At 39.6% G+C, this 23,682-nt stretch overlaps 1 protein-coding gene across 1 annotated transcript in view; it reads right to left on the bottom strand.

Annotated features, from left to right (window-relative positions):
- The window catches only part of PCF11 (PCF11 cleavage and polyadenylation factor subunit), a 28,008-nt gene extending 4,709 nt beyond the window's left edge, over positions 1-23,299 (bottom strand). Inside the window, exons 1-13 of the mRNA XM_027823022.3 lie at positions 22,811-23,299; positions 17,953-18,078; positions 15,253-15,441; positions 14,575-14,769; positions 12,494-13,599; positions 12,020-12,209; positions 7,735-8,377; positions 6,077-7,656; positions 3,650-3,755; positions 2,455-2,577; positions 1,687-1,801; positions 1,115-1,298; positions 408-563 (exon numbers count right to left, since the gene is read on the bottom strand). Coding sequence (XP_027678823.1) covers positions 408-563; positions 1,115-1,298; positions 1,687-1,801; positions 2,455-2,577; positions 3,650-3,755; positions 6,077-7,656; positions 7,735-8,377; positions 12,020-12,209; positions 12,494-13,599; positions 14,575-14,769; positions 15,253-15,441; positions 17,953-18,078; positions 22,811-22,999 — 4,902 coding nt within the window. The 5' untranslated portion in view covers positions 23,000-23,299. The remainder of the gene's footprint in view (positions 1-407; positions 564-1,114; positions 1,299-1,686; positions 1,802-2,454; positions 2,578-3,649; positions 3,756-6,076; positions 7,657-7,734; positions 8,378-12,019; positions 12,210-12,493; positions 13,600-14,574; positions 14,770-15,252; positions 15,442-17,952; positions 18,079-22,810) is intronic.
- Between the last annotated feature and the right edge of the window lie 383 nt (positions 23,300-23,682).

The raw sequence follows: 23,682 nt of genomic DNA, 5'->3' as shown, positions 1-23,682 counted from the left end.
TTGGAAGGGACCTCAGGAGGTCATCTAGTCCAACCCCGTGCTCAAACGCTTAGGTAATTAGTTCTTCTTACTCAGCCCTTAATAAGGCCAATATCTATTGGCCTCAATGGAAATTTCTCCAAGTAAGACCTGAACGAAAACACAAGTTAGAGAGCTTGTGCTTTGGCCGACTGAGAATGTTTTCGGTTTGTTTGCCTCTATCATCTCTCCTACTGCAAGTCTGCTAAATACAAGCTTCAGCTTCCACACAGGTACATTTCTAACCTGTATTTGTTAGATACAAGGATGAAACTTTACAGTTTACATAAAATACTTAGGGATAAAAAGAAAAACTGCAAGATTGCTCAGAAATTAGACCATTCCCCTTAGGTAAGCTAATCAAAGACAGTTTAAATGTGCAAATTTACCTCATCTACTCCTGCTGGTCCAGCAGGAACACTTTGAAACTCTTTTTCTTTAGCAGCTTCTTGTGTCTTCAATACAACTTCTTCATGTACTTTTTCAAAGAACTGGCTCTTTGCACGTTCCTCTAGATCAGCTATTTCTTCAAATTCTATCCAGTCCTAAGGAAGTTAACAAAAATAACATTCAAGCCTTCTTCTCATTAATCATAACTTTTACACATTTAAAAATACAGTTCCCCAAATTTGATATTTGAGAAGGTGAGAGACCATTTTTAATAAAAGGTGTCAGTTTGACTGGACTGGAAACTGAAGCTCTCTCATTACAGATACAGCATGACAAGTAGCAGTGTAAGTTTCCCCACACTGCTCCATTGTGCTTCAAGACTATTCTAAAGGGACCACCCTTCAGAGCGACAATGTAGTTTAACATCCATCCCATTCTAATCACTGCTCTCTTCTGAGATTATCAAAAAAGCTGTCAACGGTTTTAGACTATATTAGTTCCCCCATACCTTTCTTTTATGTTCTTATAGCCACTGTCAGAAAAAAAAGGAGGGAGAAATCGGAGAAGGTTAACTACCAAAGGCCGAATTCTGTGCTGATTTACATTCCATGCAACACAACTGAAATTCAGTACAATTGCACAGGGAATAATTTTGCCTTCTATTCATTCAGGCACATACAGAGAAAGCTATTATTGAATTACTTACTGTTAAACTGTAGTACCACCTTCTGTGAGTAACTTTTCTGCTAATGTCCTTTTCAGTGCGATTCTGTCGGTAATGCCAGTCCAAGTGATCTGCATATACATCCGTCTGTGAAGTTGTAAACCTCATTCCACAGGAGTAACACTGAATACCAGTGTACAGTCGATTTATAACACTATCATAACGCCTACAAGAGAAAAAAAAGCAAATTGACATGAATGCTAAAAATATTTGGCCCAAATCTGCAAACCTTTGTGCACATGAACAGTTCCACTGACTTTGATGTGCATTTAAAAATATTTGGTCCAATTAAAAAAATATGCATCTTGTCGAAGAATTAAATGTTTATAAATATATTTCACATGGAAAAGTTTTTATGCAAATAATATGACATTAATGAATACAATGATGAAACTGACAGTTGTATCCCTTCTCCCTCCTTACTCTATCGTGATGTCTCACAATCTTGTACAATTAAGTTATCAAGTTGTCTTGAAACAAAGACAATTAAACTACCTATATATTAGTGTCATGATCACCCATAGTGCACATTGAGCCCCCATTAGTACACGTACTGTTTTAGTTCTTCAACTGTAAAGTTAGTGAGGTCTGGGATATCTTGATCCTCACTCTGCTCCTGGTCATCCTCCTCCTCCTCAGGAGCTGGCTGGGTTGAAGTTTCATTCACTTCTAGAATATACAGATGGAACACTGTCAGTTTCCCAAGATATCATTCTGAAACAGTTCCACTTATTCAAATAATAAAATGAACAGGATAATGCCAAATACAGCATTAACCAATTCAATCTGGTGCTGTAACAGCTTAAAACAAAGGTACACAAATTAATAACTAGGTGTACAATTTGAATTTGGGCAAGCGGTTTTCAAGTGACTTCTCTAATTCATCCTAACCCTTGGTTTGGAAAGTAATCTATGAAAGACACAAGCTAAAGCAATTTCAAACACTGACATATTTTAAAAAATTGTTTTGATTAAAGCAAACAATTGGGGGATGGCACCAAGGATGGACAGACTGATGTATCTGCAAGTCTGGCTATATTAGTCAGCTAAAATCTACAAAGTAAACTGGTCAATAGTGGAAATTTTAAAAGAAGTTACCAAACGAAGTTCACTTCATCATGTTCACCAAGACGGTCACTCCCAAATTATGGGACTTCATATAAACACAAAAGCAAGTTCTTGGTTTTATTTGCCATAAAAAAATCATTAAAACACCTATTACACAGAAAACTAGAGTACTTGTATATCAAGATTTTTACTGGGAGTTTTTCACTGCACTCTTGTATTAAAATGGACGGTAAGAGGATAAATGCTATACATACGTGCTGAAGTGGAATCAGTAGTTTTTGACACTTTGAGGATTCCTGTTGAAAGCAGTTTAGAGAACAACTCATTTACATCAAGCTGGCCAAGGTGATTATCAGGATATGAAAGTGGAAGGGATCCTAAGGGAAGAAAAACAGCAATGCTACATTATTTCTGATGCATTTGAGAAAATCAAGCCTTAATATATGTCATCCTGTTTATTTTAATGATACTCATTTAAAATAATTTTTTTGAAAAGTTAATGCTTTAAAGAAAATAGAAGTTGCTAAATACAATTCTCTGTTGTTCATTTCTTACTCAACTATATTCCATTCTATACATCACCACCAAGAATAATTTATCACCCAAGCCATTCGCTGAGAGAAAAGAGTAGCCCTCAGATAGAATGGCAAAATAGAGGTGCTTCTATTTGTCTCATCTTTTTCTCTCCCCTCACTGCTCCCCCCATTTTTCACCTTTTCATTTACCAAATTGTTTCCCTGTCTCTTCTCCTTTTGTTTTGTGCCTTCTTGGTCCTTTTTTGTTAGTCAGCTTTCCTTTGCAGTCCCTCCCTCCCCTCATAGTATTAAGCTTTCAAAGTGTTGATCTGTCTACCACCCAAGGTACAACCATGCATACATGCTCTACAGGTTTTTGGAATGTGTTATTTTCTTAGTCTGAATCTAGTAAATATTTACGCTTCATTATTTGACTTTGTTCACTTATTACATTCTGGAAGCCTTTCATTTTGGGCTCTGATTTGCAGGGATGAATTGCATAACTTGGCATATGCAAATCAGCACTATGGTGTCTCCATTTGTCTTCTCATACCCACACAAAGGCAGACCATTTTCAGCATCATAGCATACCAAAAAACATGTGGTTACATAAACTAATCAGGACTGTGCCCGATTGATACTTGAATGTGAGACCGCCAAAAGAATTAAAGTATTCAGAAATTTTGTATTTATTACAGTGTTATAGAAAAGTATTACTGAAAAATTGTATTTATTAACAATTAAATGGCAATCTTTCTTGAGTTTGTACTGAACCAGGGCCCCAGAATAGTGTTAAGTGGCAACATGCTGTTGAAAGTAATGTGCTGTCCTTCAGATGAGATGTGGACAACCTGAGTAGCTAAATTCTGTGGTTTCTGATTAACAAAGTTTGAACACTAGTTTAAAATAGCCAGCACACAATTTCCGTACATACCTGCTTGAGTCTGAACAAAGCTTCCAGGATTTTGTGCAAGTACTGGTAAATATGTTTGTCCTTGACTGTAAGGTCCAGGTTGAGAAGATACAGATAGACCAGGAACCTGTAAAAGTAAAAAGTTATGTACTTATTTCATAGCTACTGGAATTATAAATTCTTCTTACATTTTACTATTAACTCCTAAAGTGTCCCCAGTATACAACAGAAATATAGGATTGGAAAGGACCTTGAGAGATCATCTAGTCCAGTTCCCTGCCCTGAGGATGGACTAAGTATTATCTAGACCATCCCTGACAGGTATTTGTCCAACCTGTTCTTAAAAACATCAAAGGACAGAGATTCCACAACCTCCCCACGTGATTTGTTCCAGTGCTTAACTACCCTGACAGTTAGAAAGTTTTCATAATGCTCAACCTAAATCTCCTTTGCTGCAATTTAAGCCCATTATGCCAGTAGTCCCCAAACTTTTTACCTCACGCCCACCTCTTACCTCTGTTTACCCGAGCCGGGGGCAGGAACAAGGCCATGGCTCTGGGAGGGGAGGACATGCACGGGGTAAGGGGGCTGAGGCTGGGGCCACAGCTGGGGGCGGGGCCAGGGCTGGCAGCCAAGGTGCAAGGCTGGCAGCCGGGGCCAGGAGTGGAACTGAGTGGCACTCACACCCTGCCCTCCACAGGGGCTGGCCCAGGCCCCAGCTGCGCCTCCCCCCCCCCGAAACATTGCACTCCAGTTTGGGAACCTCTGCATTATGCATTTACCTATTTATATCCATGAAGGGGGAATGCCTCCGTATGTTTTTGAAGGCTCCTTATAATTTGACAACGCAGCATTTCAAACTATATTTTTATTGCCAAGCATATGGGAAGGGGGGACAAACAACTTAATGAAATGCAAAGGTCCTTCCATGCTTACTTGTTTATTAAGGGATACTTGTTTCTTTTAGCCATCAGGCCTGCACATTTTAAATTCATTTTCCAATACTGACTCACCATTGCTCTTTTAAATTGTTCCTTTTCACCCAAATTGGACATTAAAATACAGATGAATGCCTACCCATCTAATTTTCAAGTAAACTCCAATATGAAGTAAATATAATCGGATTTTTAGCTGAAAATGTAAATGGTACCAGTTATACCAAAAAATAATGGAATCCAGGATGCCTCCAAAAAAGCAGTAAATGCTAGTCAATTTCAGAGGGAAAAAGTAATTTTAATAATTACTTCCGCTATAACTGCCTTCTGCAAACTGATTAATAAGTTCCTTCAGCATATATTTTTGGATTCATGCCTGTTGATTTTGGTGTTCTTCTTTAAAATTTTACCACTGTAAGTGGTATGAGGACACCTAACTACTGATATTCATTTAATTAGTAATTCTTCATATCACATTCAATTTATATCCTGAGAATGAAGAACGCTTGTAGAATTCAAATTTTCTAATCAATTTGTTATAGATGGCTTTGTTATAGAGGTTTGACACCAACTCCACCTACTGAAGAGAATTTTTGCAAGACAATCATCAATACTGAACCCAACTGACCACACCCACAGATGAAAGATGTCTGCTAAACAAGCACTTTTTGTCCAATAGTTTGAGTACGCCAAAATCCTGTATTTCCTAACAACCTCCCTCCCTCCCTCCCTCATGAGGGCACTAAATTTTACAGCGCTAATAGGGCTAGCTGAAATAACCCTGTGTGTACTACATGCCCTACATGTATCCACACCAGCTTTGTCCTACTTATCTACACTTGTTAAGTAGCATTTGACCTTTACTTCTCTTGCAGAAAGATCAGGTGTGTTTATATGTACCTAAGTTTAATGTTTTCCATGGAATTCATTTTGTGCAAAGGGTAGTTAAAATACTGCACGTGATTTATAACTCCAATCATAGCTATTTTTGCATTCAAGTGGGTAGTGGAAATAGACCAGTTTCATTATTGTTTTGATCAGGTTACACGTTCAGGTAACACTGCAGGGGAACTTTTAAAACATGCTTGGAAATACCTGAACCTATAAAAAAAACAAAATTTTTCTTAATAGATTAGGATGTTTCTCTAAAAAAACCAATCAGGAACCAAAATTATCAGACTATGTCCCTTTAAAATTATGATTGTAGACAATTACTGATACACCTCTACCCTGATATAACGCTGTCCTCGGGAGCCAAAAAATCTTACCGCGTTATAGGTGAAACCGCATTACACAGAACTTGCTTTGATCCACCGGAGCGCGCAGCCCCGCTCCCGCCGGAGCGCTGCTTTACCGTATTATATCGGATTACGTTATATCGGGGTAGAGATGTATATTCAAATTAAGACTTTTTAAATTTGAAACCATCTGTAGGGTTCCTGTCTCCTAAGCCCTCAAAGTCATAAAATTTTGCTATACAGATGTAGACAAGTTTAATGCTAAACAATCTTACCTGCTGTGGTTGCTGAGTATTTCCTACTGACATAGAATTAGGCAAGGTATTAAAGTTTCCATACTGAGGACCCTGAAGATTCTTATCATCAAAATAATGTCCAGATGCTCTGTTAAGTGGATTGGGAAAGTTCTGTGCTCCAGGGCCAGGTGGCCCATTAAAATTTGGTCCTTGAGAGGCATCAAACATTTCAGGTCTCTGGAATTGCATACCATGGGATGGTCCGTTGTAAGTCTGATTGGGATGTTCACTGTATGGACCAGTTTGCCCGTAAGATTCCAGTCTTGAGGCAGGAGGGTTAGCTACATTTTCAAACCTTGGACCTTGAAGACCAAGGGGCATTGCAAACCTTGAACCTGGCTGGTGTTGAGGACCATCAAACCTTTGAGGTATTGGTGTATCGAATCGTGGCTGCTGACCAGGTGGTCCATCAAACCTAGGAGGTGTCTGTTGACCAGGTGCCCTTTCAAATCTTGGGCCAGGTTGTCCATGTAAACCATCAAATCTTTGCAAAAGGGATAACTGACCAGGTTGACTATCAAATCTGGACGAATGACAACCATCGAATCTTGGACCAGTCTGACCCAAAGGCCCTTCAAATCTAAGTCCACCCCCGGTCTGGACTGATGGACCCTCAAACCTAGGACCAAGTCCTGGCTGGACGTGTGGACCTTCAAACCTGAGACCACCCCCTCCCTGGACATGTGGCCCTACAGACTGACCATGGGGCCCCTCAAAACGCAGACCTCCTCCCGGTTGACCATGTGGCCCCACAGGCGGACCATGTGGCCCCTCAAAACGGAGCCCACTCCCTGGTTGACCATGGTGCCCCATTGGCTGGATATGTGGCCCCTCAAACCTGAGCCCACTCCCTGGTTGACCACGAGGCCCCATAGGCTGACCATGGGGTCCCTCAAATCTGAGTCCACCCGCTGGCTGGCCATGAGGCCCCATAGGTTGACCATGGGGTCCCTCAAACCTGAGACCACCCGATGGCTGACCATGAGGCCCCTCAAATCTGAGACCACCCATAGTTTGGCCTACAGGCCCCTCTAACCTGCGACCACCCACAGGCCCCTCAAACCTTAAGGCACCTCCTACTTGCCCCAGCGGGCTTTCAAACCTTAATGCACCCCCTGCACCTACTTGCCCAAGGGGCCCCTCAAACCTGAGGGTGCCTATCTGCCCTGGTGGCCCATCAAACCTCAGGGCACCCCCTCCCCCTGCCTGTCCCAGTGGCCCATCAAACTGAGAGGCAGCTCCTCCTCCCACCTGACCTAGTGGCCCTTCAAACCTCAAAGAAGCCTGTGCAGGTGGCCCTTCAATTCTAGAGCTTGAATTATTAGAAGGCCCATCAACAAAATGACCAGCTTGTCCGTCTCCCCCTCCCCTTGCAGCAGGTTGTCTAGGTGAGCCATCAAATAGTGGTCTGTCTTCCATGAGTGCACCTAATCTCTGCTTTACGTCAATGCCTGCAAATCTTGATCCTGGGCTCTCTATAAATGGTGTTTTCTCTGGATCTTCATATCTAGGTCTCTTGAAACGTTCACTGAATGGGGATCTCGGTTCCTCTCGAACACCTAAAATTTAAAAAAATAGTTACTTACTGAAATTCTGCAAGATACCTAACCTCAAGAATATAAAAATAAAATATGTACCACTCTGTCCAACCATCTGTCTTTCTTCACGATTATCAAATTTGCAGAATCCATCTCCATCAATTTTCTGAAACTCTGGTGTACTTTTCCCTTGTTGCCTGAGTGCATCTCTGAATTCATCTGACTCTCCCCAGCTATCGTAAGGATCGAAGTTTTTAGAACTTCTTGTTCCTTTTGAAGAATTTTGCTCATCATGTCTTCGCCGGCTCTCAAGTGGTGAAAGATCATCAGCATAAGGTCTACTGCCACTTATAGGAGAATGCCGTCTTGACCTTTCTCCAAATTGCTCTTTTCTGTCAAACTGTCCTCCTCCACGTTTACCTTTTGTTTGCTCACATTCTATTCCAGAAAGCAATGCATCAGTCAAATCATACCCTAAAATATCATCAGGATCTAACAGATCAAGTCTTGGAAATGAATGCTGAACTTGTGTTCTTTTCAGTTTAGCTTTATGTTCATAATACGTTAATTCAGCATCAGACAGAAGGGGCTTCTTCTTCATACCACATTTTTCTTCTGTAGGACTATCCCACACATTGCATCTGTGCTTTCCTTCCTGATATTGGAACAGTTGACGAATCTGATGAGCCACAACAAGGAACTCATCTTGTGTTATTTCCCCAGATGTCAAACGTTCATTTGCCTACAATGTACAAAAAATGTAAACAAATTTTAGATTTAAAAAACTTTTTTTTTTTAAACTACACAAAACAGGTCTAACAAATGAAATGGTGTTGCATTACACATCAAGAATATAAAAACTTATTCTGAGGTACAGAAGGTGGTGAGAGGTAGACAGCTGAAAGTCTCTGTGTAAAGATAAAAGGGAGAAAAATTAGTGATGATGTCATGGAAGCAGTCTACTATAGACCACCAATGTAGGAAGAGGAGGTAGATGAAGCATTTCTAGAACAAACAGATATCCAACACTCAACACCTGGTAATTACCCAGACATCTGTTGAAAAAGTAATATGGGAAACACAAAATTTCCAGTAAGTTCTTGGAATGTCTTGGAATTAATTTTAAAAAGTAGGGCAAGTAAACAAGGGGAGAGCCATTTTAGACTTAATTCTGACCAACAGTTAAAATGGTGGTGAATGTGAAGGTGGTAGGCAATATGTGTGGAAGTGATCATAAAATAATAGATCCAGAGGAAAGAAGGCACGAGACCAGCAGAAAAAGGACAATGGACTTTAAAAAAAAAAATCAAACTTTAACAAACTCAGAGAACTGGTAGATAAGGTCCCCTGGGAAGAAAATCTAAGGGAAAAAGTTGTTCAGGAGAGCTGGCAGTTTCTTTAAGAAACAATACAGGTGCAACAGCAAACTACCCCAAAGAGAAGAAAAGACAGGAAAAATATTAAGGAGTCAATATGGCTCCATCTGGAGCTCTTTAATGACCTAAAGGATAGGAATAAACTGTCAGTTTTTAGAATGGAGAGAAGTAAATAGAGGTGTCCCCCAGGGGTCTGTACTGGAACTAGTACTAATCAACATATTCATAAATGATCTGGAAAAAGGGGTAAACAGCGAGGTGGCAAAATTTGCAGATGATAAAACACTACTCAAGATAGTTAAGTCCAAAGCAGACTGTGAAGAGTTACAAAGGGACCTCACAAAACTGGGTGACGGCAACAAAACGGCAGATGAAATTCAATTTTGATAAATACTAAGTAATACACACTGGAAAACATAATCCCAACTATACATCTAAAATGATGGGGTCTAAATTAGCTGTTACCACTCAAGAAAGATCTTGGCGTCAATATGGATAGGTCTCTGAAAACATCCATTCAAGGCGCAGCGGCACTCAAAAAAGCTAACAAAGTTGGGAATCATTAGGAAAGGGATAGATAATAACATAGAAAATACCATATTGCTTCTATATAAATCCATGGTAAGCCCACCTCTTGAATACAGCATGCAGATGTGGTTACCCCATCTCAAAAAAGAAATACTGGAATTGAAAAGGTACAGAAAAGGGCAACAAAAATCACTGAGGTATGGAACAGCTTCCATATGAGGAAAGATTAGTAAAACTGGGAGTTTTCAGCTTGGAAAAGACGATGACTATGGGGGGATATGATAGAGGCCTATAAAATCATGACTAGTGTGGAGAAAGTAAATAATGAAGTGTTATTTACTCTTTTTCATAACATGAGAACCAGGGGTCACCCAATGAAATTAATAGGTAGCAGGTTTAAAATAAAGGAAGTATTTCTTCACACAATGCACAGTCAACCTGTGGAACTCTTTGTCAGAGGATGTTCTGAAAGCCAAGACTATAACAGCGTTCAAAAAAGAACTAGATAAGTTCTTGGAGGATAGGTCCTTCGATGGCTATTAGCCTGGATGGGCAGGGATGGTGTCCTGAGCCTGTTTGCCAGAAGCTCTGAATGGGCAACAGGGGATGGATCACTTGATGACGACCTGTTCTGTTCATTCCCTCTGAAGCACCTGGCATTAGCCACTGTCAGAAGACAGGATACTGGGCTATATGGAGCTTTGATCTGACCCAGTACGGCCACTCTTAAGAGGTTCCTAAAATATATTAGAAGAAAGAGAAAAACGAAGGAAAGTGCAGGTCCTCTACTTAGCGGGGAAGGAAAGCTAATAACTGGTGACATCAAGAAGGTTGAGATGTTTAATGCCTATTTTGCTTCAGTGTTCACTAAAAAGGTTAATGGTGACCAGATACTCAACACAATTGATATTAACAAGAGAGAAGGAACACAAGCCAAAACAGGAAAAGAACAAGTTAAAGAATTTTAGATAAGTTTGATGTATTCAAGTCAGCACAGCCTGATGAAATTCAGCATGGGCTACTTAAGGAACAAGCTGCAACAATCTCAGAAACGTTAGCTATTGTCTTCAAGAATTCGTGGAAGATGGTTGAGGTCCCAAATCACCAGAGAAAGGCAAACACAGCATCTATCTTTAAAAAGGGGAATAGACAGGACCCTGGGAATTATAGACCAGTCAGCCTAACTTAGATACATAGAAAAATACTGGAATAAAAGTATTAATCAATTTGTAAGCACCTAGAGGATAAAAGAGTTATAAAGAAAAGCCAGCATTGCTTTCTCAAGAACAAATCATGCCAAACCAGCCTAATTTCATTCTCTGACAGTGCTAATGGCCTAGCTAGTGGATGGGCGGGAAGCAGCAGATGTGCTATATCTTGACTTTAGTAAGGCTTTTAACAGTCCCAGATGACATTCTCATAAACCAATTAGGGACATATGATAAATGAAATTACTGTAAAGTGGGTGTACAACTAGTTGAAAGACAGTAAGTACTCCAAGAGTAGTTATCAATGGTTCACTGGCATATCAAGTGGAGTTGCACAGGGATAAGTCCTGGATCCGGTACTATTTAATATTTTCATTAATAACTTGGATTATGGAGTGGAGAGGATACATATAAGATGTGCAGATGACAACAAGCTGGGAGGGGGTTGCAAGCACTTTGGAGGACAGGATTAGAATTCAAAACAACCCTGACAAATTGGAGAATTGGTCTGAAATCAACAAGATGAAATTCAATAAAGACAAATGCAAAGTACAACACTTAAGAATGAAAAAATCAAATGCAAAACTACAAAAGGGGGAATAATTGAATAGCGTACAGTACTGCAGAAAAGGATCTGAGGATTATAATGGATCACTAATTGAACAGAAGTAACAACGTGATGCAGTTCCAAAAAAAGGCTAATATCTGGAATGTATTAATAGGAGTGTTATATGAAAGACAAGGGAAGTAACTGTTCCTCCTTATTTGGCACTGGCGAGGCCTCAGTTGGAGTACTAAGTCCAGTTCTGGGTACCGCATTTTCAGAAAGATATGAACAAACTGGAGAGAGTCCAGAGGAGAGTAACAAAAATGATAAAAGGTTTAGAAAACCTGTCCTATTAAAAAACTGAGAAAATTTAGTCCTGAGAAAAGATGACCCAGGAGGAACTGAAAACAGTCTTCAAATAACTGTTACAAAGAGTACAAGGATCAATTGTTCTCCATGTTCACTGAAGGTAGGACAAGAAGTAACCGACTTAATCTGCGGCAATGAAAATGAGATTAGATATTAGAAAAAAATTCTAACTATAGGGTTAGTTAAAATCTGGAATAGGCTTCCAAGGCTGGTTGTGGAATCCCCGTCACTGGAGGTTTTAAAGAACTGACTGGACAAATGATCTAAGTTTACTTGGTCCTGTCTCAGCATGGAGGGCTGGACTTAACCTGTTAAGGTCCTTCCAGCCCTACATATGATACTAATTATAACATTACCTTTTTAAGTAGCTCTCGTTTGCTTGCAGAAGTCAATTCTTTGGGAATCTGCAAATTGGCATCCACACTTAATCGATGCTGTTGCTTTGGGGCTCGAGGTGACAAAATTCCTTTACTGGCCGCCCAGATCTCCCTGTGCCTCTGATGAGGAGATTTACTAGATACTTGATGTTCGTCATTCTGCTGTGGACTGAAAATAATAAAATCAGGTTATTTAAAATATACATTGTTTCTTTATACAAGAAACATTATTTACTACATTCACATTGTAACTGATTCCGTCTAGATCTGATGTGTTACAGCCACAACAGAAACTCAGCATCAATGATTACACTAGTTTGCCAGTAAAAATGTTTAAAGGCCCCCGTTGCTTTGATATCTGAATACTGCACGCCAATCCTGCTTCTACTAGAGTCAATAGCAAAACTCCCACTGATTTCATCAGCAGGATCAAGCTCAAAATCAGTAACTTACTTTTTACTTTCCTCCCAACCAGATTTCCATCTTTTGCTTGATTTGGAACCTTGCCAATTTTCCACATTCTCCTTTGGTTCTGGAGTGGACTTTGTAGAATGCTGATTTGCAGTTTCCTGTGGTCTGTCTTCTTGAGTTTTTTTCAATCTCCTTGGATCTCGTGCATCCTGTTTAAGGTTCCTCTTATTAGAATTTCTTTCTTCCCTTGTAGTTAGTGTAAACTCTTCAACATGAGATTGCTTAGGCCCTGACTGACGGAGCTTTCCAATTTTAGGAGTCGAGGAAGTAGGAGACAAACTCCTCAGTCTTCTTTTGGGTGATCTCCTCTCTCTTCTCTTTGGTGAATGGGTAGATGGCGATCGAGACTTAGGAGAGCGTGATCGGGACCTTTTTCTATTACTTGATCTCCCAAGTTTTCCACCCTGTTTTTCTGACTCTTCTGTAATAGAGTCCTGTTTTTGAACAATGCCATTAATTACTTTATTTCTGCTGCCAACAGGTCTGTGTTCAGATGTCTTATGTTCCTCTTTTTCTTTTCGCTCCATACTTTTCCTCTTTTCCTTTGTGTCATCATCTTTACCATCTGGCTTCTCTTGAAGATGCTTTTTTAATCTTGGATCTCTTTTACTAATTTCAGATACTTTTATACCCTCACATTCTTGGCTTTTAGCATCTTTAGTATGGGATAACTTGCTTTTCAAAGGGGATGGTGATTTAGATTTTGCATCTAACTGATCAAGTTCTTTCTTCTGTGTTTTCTCACTTGATTTTAACTTTTCTTGCTTTGACAAATTTTGTTTTTCAGCCTGCAGTGTTTTGTTTGCCTTGATATCAGACTGACTTGTGGTAGACAGAAATTCTTTCCTATGACTTTGATCTTTAACATGAGAAGAATGTTGAGCCATCCTATTAAGACGAGGATCTCTGTTTACTACTTTGACATCATGAAACTGAGAAGATGGAGATGGTCTGTTTTTTTCAGATTGCACAGAAGTCTGGTGAGGAGCTTTGACTGTCATATGAGGAGTCTGTGAAACATGTTGTTTGGAAGATGCTTGAACTGAACCCATAGTGGTTGCCCCTTGTTGAACACTAAGAGAAACTGCCTAAAATGGGGGGAAAAAAGAGTTAGCATGTAAAATATAAGCCCTAAACCAGTGTTACTCAGCTGCACTGCATCTTGAAAATCAACTACAGAAGAAAAAGCTTCGAAAGTTAATGATTAAACCAGTTAAATTCAAAATAATCACGCCTAGGACCAGTCCTCTAAGCACTTGTACTGAAATGCAGTAGCATTACAGAAAACAGAAATGAAGATCAAGTGGAAAAACAATGCAAAATCAATGCTACATAAAAGACTACTTATATATATCTTTCAAAACGTGACGTAAAGTTTTTCATTATTGTATTTCAGGGTTTTTCCATCTGATCCCAAGAAATCATGAAAAAGTAGAAATTCAGGATACGAACACCTGATAGGCATGGTAAGACTGACACATTTGCCTTTGGGAGACAAACCTGACATGACTGTTGAAAATATTTATATAGGCTTCCTGCTCCAGTCTATGTTAGAAACAAATGTTTTGTTTTCAAAGAACGACTGGAATAAAAACTGCCGAAAATACATGGTTTGTGTGCTTTTAACATGTATATAGTATAGTGACTACTACAAAAGATGGGAGGGTTGGCTCTGTGTTGCCAGACATACATCACTTTGGGAATGCAAAAACAACAAAAATTGTAAACTGTAATAAACAATCGAGTTGCAATAAAAAGCCTTCCATCACACTCCAGTTTTGAATAAAAAAACACTAAGATATTTGGAAGTAATACATATTTAATCCTAAAACCCCTAATTTTACAATTAGCTCCACGTTGGAAAATACCACTGCAGGAGCATGGCCTTATTCTATGACAACTTGGCTTTCCCAAAAGGGAGAAAACTGCCACATTCCACTACATATACAGCGAACAGTGCAGCCAAGATATTGTTTTATAAATACTTCAAACAACAAAAAATTTCCATTTGTTTTGTTCAAAATAAAATCCTCCATGTATGACAAAACTAATTCCCTACTCACCAACTGGGCTTTAGTCTGTTCTAGCTCCAGCTCTAATTTTTTCTGTTGAAGTTCCAACAACTGTTTTTGCTTTGCCAGCAGTTGTTGTCTTATTAGTTGCTCTTGGGTCAAATTCTTCTGAATTTCAGGAACAGCTGGAGGAGTTGAGGTACCAGATGAACTGACTGTAGAAGTAGGTGCAGGAGATTCCTCAGTCTACAAAGAAAAATAATTTGAAGGACATTACAACTCTTGGAGGGAGAAACAAGTGGAAGAAGTTCAAAATTGTAACCGAATCTCATTTAACTGCTGTATGGATACTTTATTTCATTTGTATTACAATTTACCAACTATAAATTAGTTTTTAAATTTCATGAAAAAAATCATTAGAACATTTTAAAATGTTGCGCAATTCAAATTTTCAAACAGTGATTGCTTAAAAACTATCATTTAATACAATTTATAAATAGGCAATGAATATTCAGCATTTTAGTTAAACTCCAATTTTGACATGTGAAAGATAAACCCAATTAATCTTTAAATAACTGAGAACTGTGTCTTACCTGGCTGCCTATACAGATCATCTACTTCTTCAAAATTCTTTAATAATGGCTTACAAAGTGTCAGCAAAATGGGACACGTAAACAATAAAAACTGTGTATCACCATCTGCTCATGCAGAAATCATATTAAAACTTACCGATTTATTTAAAAACTTAGGATTCACATGGATGCTAGAAGTATTCACATTTGGGGGTAGAGGTTTAATTGGCCAAGCAGGATCTAATGAGTTGACTCTGACATCAAGGGCATACAGTTTCTTCAAAGGGAAAATTTCATCCCATGTGGAGCGTAATTTAAATAAACTTTTCCTAGTATTTTCATCCACCTAAAAACAACAGAACAATTCTATGGCTTGTTAAGTTAATATAAAACAACTTTAGCACATGCTTAAAAAAAGATTATAATTTCAGATATTTTATTCTATACCTGCACTAACTTGGAAACTTTATCCTTTCATAAGATCTTTAATGAACACAGCTGAGTATTTAGAACTAAGCAAATTGTTCTAAGAAACATACAAATATACCAACAGGACCAAGTACAGCACCTGTCCAATGTAGGTTTTAATTGAAGAGCTATGTCAGTTATTCTATGAAAACCTTAAAATAGCACAAATGTGTATGTGGATTTGCTGCTTGAAAGGCATTTGAGGGTTTCATAGCATGTTACCATCCTCCTTAACAGGCTTTTCATTTTGTATATCAAGATGCTCAAATTTCTTAATTTTGCCCAATTTCTGTAAAAAAAAAAATTAAATACTGACAGCCAAAAAACTATACAATATATAAATCTATAGCTATTGACAAAGTGGAAACTGCTAGCAAATCAGAGAACTGCCTTCTAAATATTCTGATTTACTGAGCTTTCACATCATTATTTAGACATTTGGCTTGTACATCACAACGTTTTGACTCTGTTTTTACTCAACTACAACATATCATTGGGAAACAATTTGAATAAATGTAGCAAAAATAAAATTACCTAGAAGTCTATTAAAGTTTTTGTTCAATTGTATAAGGACATGGATCCATAGAGTGCTAAATCTCTAGTGTAGCTATCTTTTTATAAACTCTTTCAATCGTTTCAAATATCCTACCATGAGGTGAATTAGAAATTTATATTAAAAATATTCAACTCTTATTTGCTTAATTAATAAATGCTTATAATATGAAGACCCTTAACTCAATGTACCTCAACAGCTGTCCATAGTCCATGTTATTTAAGCCAATAAATTTTTGCTTTTTAGACAATTTTTACTGCAGCGCTAAATTTATCAATACAAATTGATAAAAAACATACTATAATTTGAAGTTTCAAACTAAACTGAAGCATTCCAAAGAATTCCCATCAATAGTGTATTCTGTAATCCTTAAAGGAAAGATCTACCTATTTTTTCTTAAATACAGTCGTTTGAAATTCACAGCAAAAATAGCTGCAAGGATTGAACTGAAAATCTGACTACTCTTGCTAGTGACCATCTTACTAATAAGCAAGATTTATAACAATGTCAACACTGGAATCCAAGACAGTATCAACTGGCTTCTATCCATTTTAATGCCAATTTAACTATTAAACGTGACATCCATTTAGTATTTAGGTATTAAATAAGCATTAAAATAGAATATAATTGGGAGTGGTTCAAAGTAAGGGATGGTAAACCTATGAAGCTCAGAAATGTCAATTATAATCCACAGTTCTAGATCCTGTTGCACTGGAAAAGCATGGACAGAGCTTTTACTGGTGACCTGTTATCATGAGTTAACTCACGAGGCTTTACAGAACATGGAAATGTTCCTTTAAATAGTTTACGTTCATCAATGCAATCTATTCAACAACTATTCACAAAATAAAAATTAACATTTAAAAAGATACATATGAATTGAAGTGTTAAAAGAAACATTGAGATCCTTAATGGGATGTAAAACCTGAACAGAAAATGCTAAATATCCACCAAAAATTTTAATTAATTTTATCTGCTAAATTTATGGGATGATATTTTATCTTGATATACAGAAAATTACATAAGGTAACTCATTTCCAGTTTGATTTAAATCCATTAAGACCCAATCCTTCAAAAACTTTACTCAGGTTTGCCTTTTTTCCTTGGGAGAAGAGTCCCAAATATTTCTTGTGATTAAGGATGACAAACATGAACAAAGTTTGCAGCACTGGACCCATAACTTGGTCACAACATTGAAACAAAACACTCATGTGTAACATGCTAGTTTTACTTTCTTAGAAAGCCTTTCACCATAGGCCACTAAATGAATGTCAGCGTGTCACTGACTTGCATTCTTCATAGTTAAGCACTCATTTTTGCCACTCCAGGTGCAAAAAATTTAAAATGAACAACAAAGTCAACTTCAGCTACAAAAGGCAAAAATAATCGCCCTCTCAAAAAAAAAGAGAGAGAGAGAATAATGTCCAAGTACTTTCTTTGCATAAAGGGCATGCCCTATCTTTAAAAAAACAAAATCAAAACAACCACCATTTAAAATAGATTAACTTGTACCACAGCAATAGATCTTACCAGGTAAGTGTTATATTACATGACAGAAAAAATGCTAATATAAACTTCTTTAGTGAGATATACTACAGAAGTATGTTAATTTAGCAAAACTTCACTTCATAATCACCACGATCTGATAACCTCTATCTTAGGTACTTCTAACAGCTTTTCTTTTATGATACGTAACAGTGTAGTAAAAGACAAATTAAAAAACATATTCATTGTTATACTTCACCATGCAAGAAAACCCAACACTGAAAGGCAAATATTTATTTATACAGGAGACAACTTTGATTAGACTACAGAACTTTCTGAAAGCATATGTACCTTTTCAAATACACAAATAAATGTTGCAACTAGGTTTTTAGTAAATGCAGTAAGATATTCTCTTCCAACGTTCTTGACAATGGAATCCATAAGGTACATAACAGGAAGCTTCTCTGTAGAAGGAGCCTGAAGTAATAAGAAGAAACTGAGAAGTTTAGTATTACAAACACATTTGAACATTTTTAAGATTAAAGGATAACCAATCCCAAAAATACAGATCTCTATTTTTGGCTGACATTACAAATCAAAGGATTATTTTGTACAACTGAACTTGGGAAGTTTATTATCAACAAGTACCGTGCTGTGTGTCTACCAAACAAAAACCCAAACAGTTTAGTTATTTGTTTTAAGTTTGTGTATGAAATGACTTTGGCAAAAATTAGCACACCAGACCGTGTTACTATTAAGTGTTTTGAACGTAACTGTTTCAGGTACATTTGATAGATTTTAAATTAACATGAAACCACTATTAGTTAGTGCTGGAACTTCTAATAATTGTGACTTGTAACTTAAAGCTGTTTATCTAAATTTCACGTTAACAGAATTCAGACTTCTGGCAGAAAGGCCCCAAAAATGTAACTCTGTAGATGTAGATTATATGTTGATTACGACAGTCTTTTTTAACCTACATTTGGAATAGACTAAAGTTACGTCACCGCAATCCAAACGAACGAGGAGTCTCAGCCTCCTATAGCAGTTGTAGTTATTTAGTCGGATTTTCAAGCTGTATGCAAAACATGCAGCTAAAACAAGAAGTTCTAAACCCAAACAAAATTCAACTATGAGGTTGGTCATGGGAGTACGGATGAGCTTGTCTGGAAACCAAGATTTTCACTGAAGGTAGTCTTCAAAACTCCGGACTCTCCATTGTCAAAGGAGCAGGAATTTTTTTTTAAGTTCATACACAAGATTGTTACTTAGTTTGTGCAGTAGGACTAGTGTGGTTGTGTTGAGACTGGTACAGCAACTTCCAAAGCAAATGAAGCCTTGTTGGCCTAACCCCCGAAAATGAATTTTAATGTCTACCATTGGCTTTCACAAGCAGAAGGCACAGCAAACTTCCAGAAAGCATCAGCAGGTACACAGACTTGTTGAAAGGACAACGTAAAAGGCACATGTTGTGTTAACTTTGCTCCTCTTCCACAGGAACATCCATTGACAAAACTTTTCCCATCTACTATCCCACAAGTCCATGTATAAATGTCAGTACATTTACTCATAGCTAAGTTTAGACGGGGTTATCCAATGGGCCCATAAATCATTCGACACCTCACTTCACAAAGCCCATTGTCCAGACAAGCGTGTGGAAGTGCTCTTGCTTTACAGTTTTATATTTAGTACCTTTCCCGTTAGAGTGGCTTAAGAAAACTGCAGACAAAATTAATATAGGTCATTTTGAGTCTACAAGTCTTGTATGTGGTTAAATCAGAGCCAAACTATGTTGTGTTTTCACTCTTAAATGTATTTTTATTTACAACATTTTCAAACCGTTCCACTACCATGACCTGAAGCTTGCTCAAAGAGGCAAATAAGGGGTAATTTCTTCTTAAACATAGGTAAATATTAAATCTGGTAGCAGCCTAAAGTAATTTGTATACATACTGAAAAATTAAACTAGTAGATGGCATGTCTTAATATGTAATAGAAAGGTGCAGTTAAAACATAAAAACTAATTGTGGTAAATGCACAATATGGCTTACATCATCAGTACACTCCCTCATCTGGGTATTGAAAATGTGCATATTTTAACACTATTGTGTGAAACAGATACACCTCTGGCCGTAGTAAGCCAAAGACTAAGTGTCCAATGCTGCTGGATATTAAAATGACTGGGATGGTTTTGGTTTCTTCTTAAGGTAGCTTATTAAAAACCTTTTTTAATTCTGAATGGCTTGTTTAAAAAAACAGGAAGATTATAATAATCAAAGTCAGATTTCAGTGAAACACACACAGCTGTCTGACCAGCCCTTATTCCCAAGAGCTACTTATACAGTAGGAGCTATACATTTTTCCATTTCATCACTGAGTGTGTCTGCACACAGGCTCAATAAACTCAGCTACGCTTAAAGTCTGAGATCTTCTGGATCCTTTTAACTAATAAAGTCATTTTAAAAAGTGTCACTTGCATTACACACCAGGTTGTGAAGTAATCACACGTGAAAGTACTTCAATCTGGTAAGGAAGTCAGCCTGTTTTAGCATTGACTCATGTAATTTAAAAGAGTTATATAGAAAACCCAACGCTGAATACTTCAGTCATTCAGGTATTATATTTTAAGAACCAGGGCTTAGATAAGGCTGGAATTTTTAAGTCTTCATTTCCAGAAGTGTTTATTAGGTCAATATAGTTATCAAGTTCTCCATTAACCACAAGAGTGAATCCTAGTCTGGAATGTACTATGGTTTTCAGATGCCAATACAGTTAGAATACAGCATAGAACTCTTTCTATTAGCTGAAAGATACCCACAAGACACTACCCAAAAGCCAGGGGAGCGCAGCATAATAACCAGAACATTGAAGAATACTAACTATAAGCTTGTTTGCACAGTGGGGTTTGGCCTTCATTAGAGAATGCTTGCTGTTCTCTTTCAACGAATGTATGAAATTTGTTGCTGAAGATGTGCGTCTCTGTGGGTTGTTTTTTTTTTATTAGTTTTCTGAAGAATATGAACCTTAAACTCATTTTGATATCTCAACCCCCAGTCATGTCACTTTTAAATACTTAACAAATAACCATGTAAATAATATTGATTTTGGAAACAGATTCTGCACTAAACAATGGTAAATAAAAAGACAAATACATATTTCACACGTTTTATTTACAAATTTTATAATACCAGTCACACAGTTCAAAACCATTTATTAAAATGTAAAGCAAACCACTCAGTTTTACACTGAACAGAAACTGTCTCCAGGCAACACTTTTTTTTTTAAAGTGGCTTAGTAAAGGAGGTCAATTTCCCAGGAAGAACTAAAAACTTGCCTTATGTAACCAGTCACTAACAGTAACTAGGCAAAACTAACCATAGATACAGGATTTAAAACATCTTTAAAAAAACAGGGAGGCTCTAAAACCACCCAAAAAGGAAAAAATTCACAGCATTGGTATTTATGACAAATTATTTAATATGCACATCCATTGCCCCGTATTAGAAATAATGTTGAAATCTATCAGATTGAGAAAGCACCTCCCCAAAGAAAAGGCAAAGCCCAGCCCCTGAAGACATTTAGAACTAGTCTGGACAACGGTCTGGAGAACCCACCGTAGGTAGCCATCCTGCTCTGACTGTAAGATAAATAACTTTAGAGGCCTTTCCCTCCCCATCTAAATTTTACAATTTTCCCTATGATAAACCTCAATTTAAAGCCACAATACAAAAGCCCTAGACCACCTAATAGCGGAAGGAACAGGGGAGAAAGAGTGTCTTGTGTTGATGGGAGCGGGGATGAAAAAGAGCTATTTTACTGGAATTAAATTCAGGGCTAGTTAAAATCCTCTGCTTAAAAAAAAAAATGTAATAAACCCCCATGTGCCCATGGCTGACTGATGTCAGCAACTGCCTGGACTGGGCTTTGAGGAAGCATCCTCTTTCCCCTTTGTATCATGTGCTCTCAGGCGCCATGTTAGGATCCTACAAGCTGCATTTCTTCTCCCCTGCCCCGACCAATAAGCTTCTCTAACCAAGTTAGATTACACACACCCACCACACTAAGCTTCTAGTGAGAGCAGATAGTCTATAGCCTGAACAGACTCCCCACACCAAAATAAACTTCTCTAAGGAAACAACCCCATCACCACCACTGGAACTTCTCTAACCAGAACAGATGTTCGCCCTTGCTCTGCCTAAATAAACTTTCCTTCATCAGAGCAGATTCTGCCCCCCCACCCCACGGATGTCTCAAAAAGAAGCAGGGGGAAGAGTCCTGTCTTTCAAACTATGAGGGAGCTTCATTTAGTAACTAAGAAACGGGAAATCTTTCTTCTACAAAATTCCGATCTATTTTCATTTATTTAAACTACCCAGAAAAAACCTACGATTTTGTGTCCCCCGCTCCACCCGCCCCAGAACGTGGTTATAATTGCACTACAAATGACTGAACTGATGGGTTTAAGCGTCAAAACATAGCCACTGAGTATCATCCCCACAGCCAGGGGACCCCGGCTGCAGGGCGAGGTGGTCCTATGGCCCCGTCACTGCCAGGCCGCCATGTTGTCTCTCGGATTTACACGGGCCTTCGTTCCCAATACCCATGGTCCGCTCGGAGCGGCTCCGCGGGGCGATTCCCGACACCTCCCCGGACGTCAGATTTCCTGTCACAATTACCCCCGTGCTCGACAGCACGCTAGTGTCGGGGCGGGGGGCTGCTCCACCCCTGCCTGCAAGGGGCCTATACTCGGTGTGGAGAGGATGAGCCCCGGTGTCTCGCTCCCTACCCCCGTTTGGCACTATGGCTCCCCGCCTGCCTGCTCTGGGCCCTTCCTTCCTCCCTCCCCGAACTCCCCTGATGCTGGCCCCGGAACCCTTCCCCAGGCCCCCCCGAAGCCGCCCACCCGCCCCTCCTCGACTCCTGCCGCCTCCGATCCGTCCCTTCCTCAAATCCCCAGTCCTCCTGCCTGCCCCCACCTCCGTGGGCAGTCACCTGCCTCTAGCGCCCCGCCACCCCCCGCGTCCTGCTATCCCCGCCTCCCTGCCTTCGCCTAGTCCCCCTCCCCCGGCTCCCCCAGCCCCCCGCCCCGGGCTCCCCTGGCTCCCCTCCACACACACAGGCACCCCCCACGCCCCGGCCTGCCTCGCCCCTGCCCGGCCTGTCCCCCCAGCAGTATAGGTAGGAGTAGTAGTCGGTGGAATATAAAAACCTTGGCGATTTGCGCCTCGATCAGGGAGACGATGTCCTTGGCGAAGGGCACGTTCTCCTCGGCCAGGATGGTCAGCATGTTGATGTGCGGCTTGCTGTTGAACGTCAGGTCCTCCAGCGACGACTGGTAATCGCGGCACGCGTCCTCCCGGGCCTCGGCGCCGCCTGCGCTGCTCTCCGGGCCCGACATCCTCCTCGGACCGGGGCCCGCGACAGGACCCGACCCACCGACCGAGAGCCCCCTCCCCGCGATCCCCCGCCGCTACTGCCGCCGCCGCCGCCGAGCGATGCCGCCCCTCGCCGATGCCTTCGGGATCTTCTACCGCATTCTCCGGGCCGGGGCTCCCGCTGCTGATGGTGCCGCCGCCGCTGGTACTACTGCCGCCTCCCCAGCCGCCGCCGTCTCAATCTTACACACACAAAATGGCGGCGGCCGCGACTCGCGAACTTCTTCTTCCTCCAACCGTTGCGTCATGTGAAATTGTTCTAAGGGGAGGGGGGCGGGCCCTTGGGAAGCCCCTTTTGTTCCCTTACTGTGTTCTGGTTGGTTCAATCTTAGTCCTCGCTTTTTCTGATTGGCTCCCTGTCAACGTAGCTACTTGTGATTGGCTATTTCTTCACGTGATTGGTTCTCGCACTAAACCCCGGGTCCTCTTCGCCGCTCTGTGTTACAATTGGTTGGTTTATTTCTTCCCTCATTCCTGATTCGTTGTGGTTTTTAATCCCGCCTCTCTTTACTGGTTTAAATTTTGATTGGTTCTCTTTTGTAAACCCGCCCTTTCCCGAAGTTCTAAATTATGATTGCTTCTTCCACGTAACTCCACCGCCTACACCCCTACTTTCCTTCAGCTGCCTCGTCAAGCGTTGTGTACC

Source organism: Chelonia mydas, chromosome 1 (genome assembly GCF_015237465.2).
Source record: "Chelonia mydas isolate rCheMyd1 chromosome 1, rCheMyd1.pri.v2, whole genome shotgun sequence".
Taxonomy (NCBI): domain Eukaryota; kingdom Metazoa; phylum Chordata; order Testudines; family Cheloniidae; genus Chelonia; species Chelonia mydas.
This window is presented reverse-complemented; position numbering and strand designations above follow the sequence as displayed.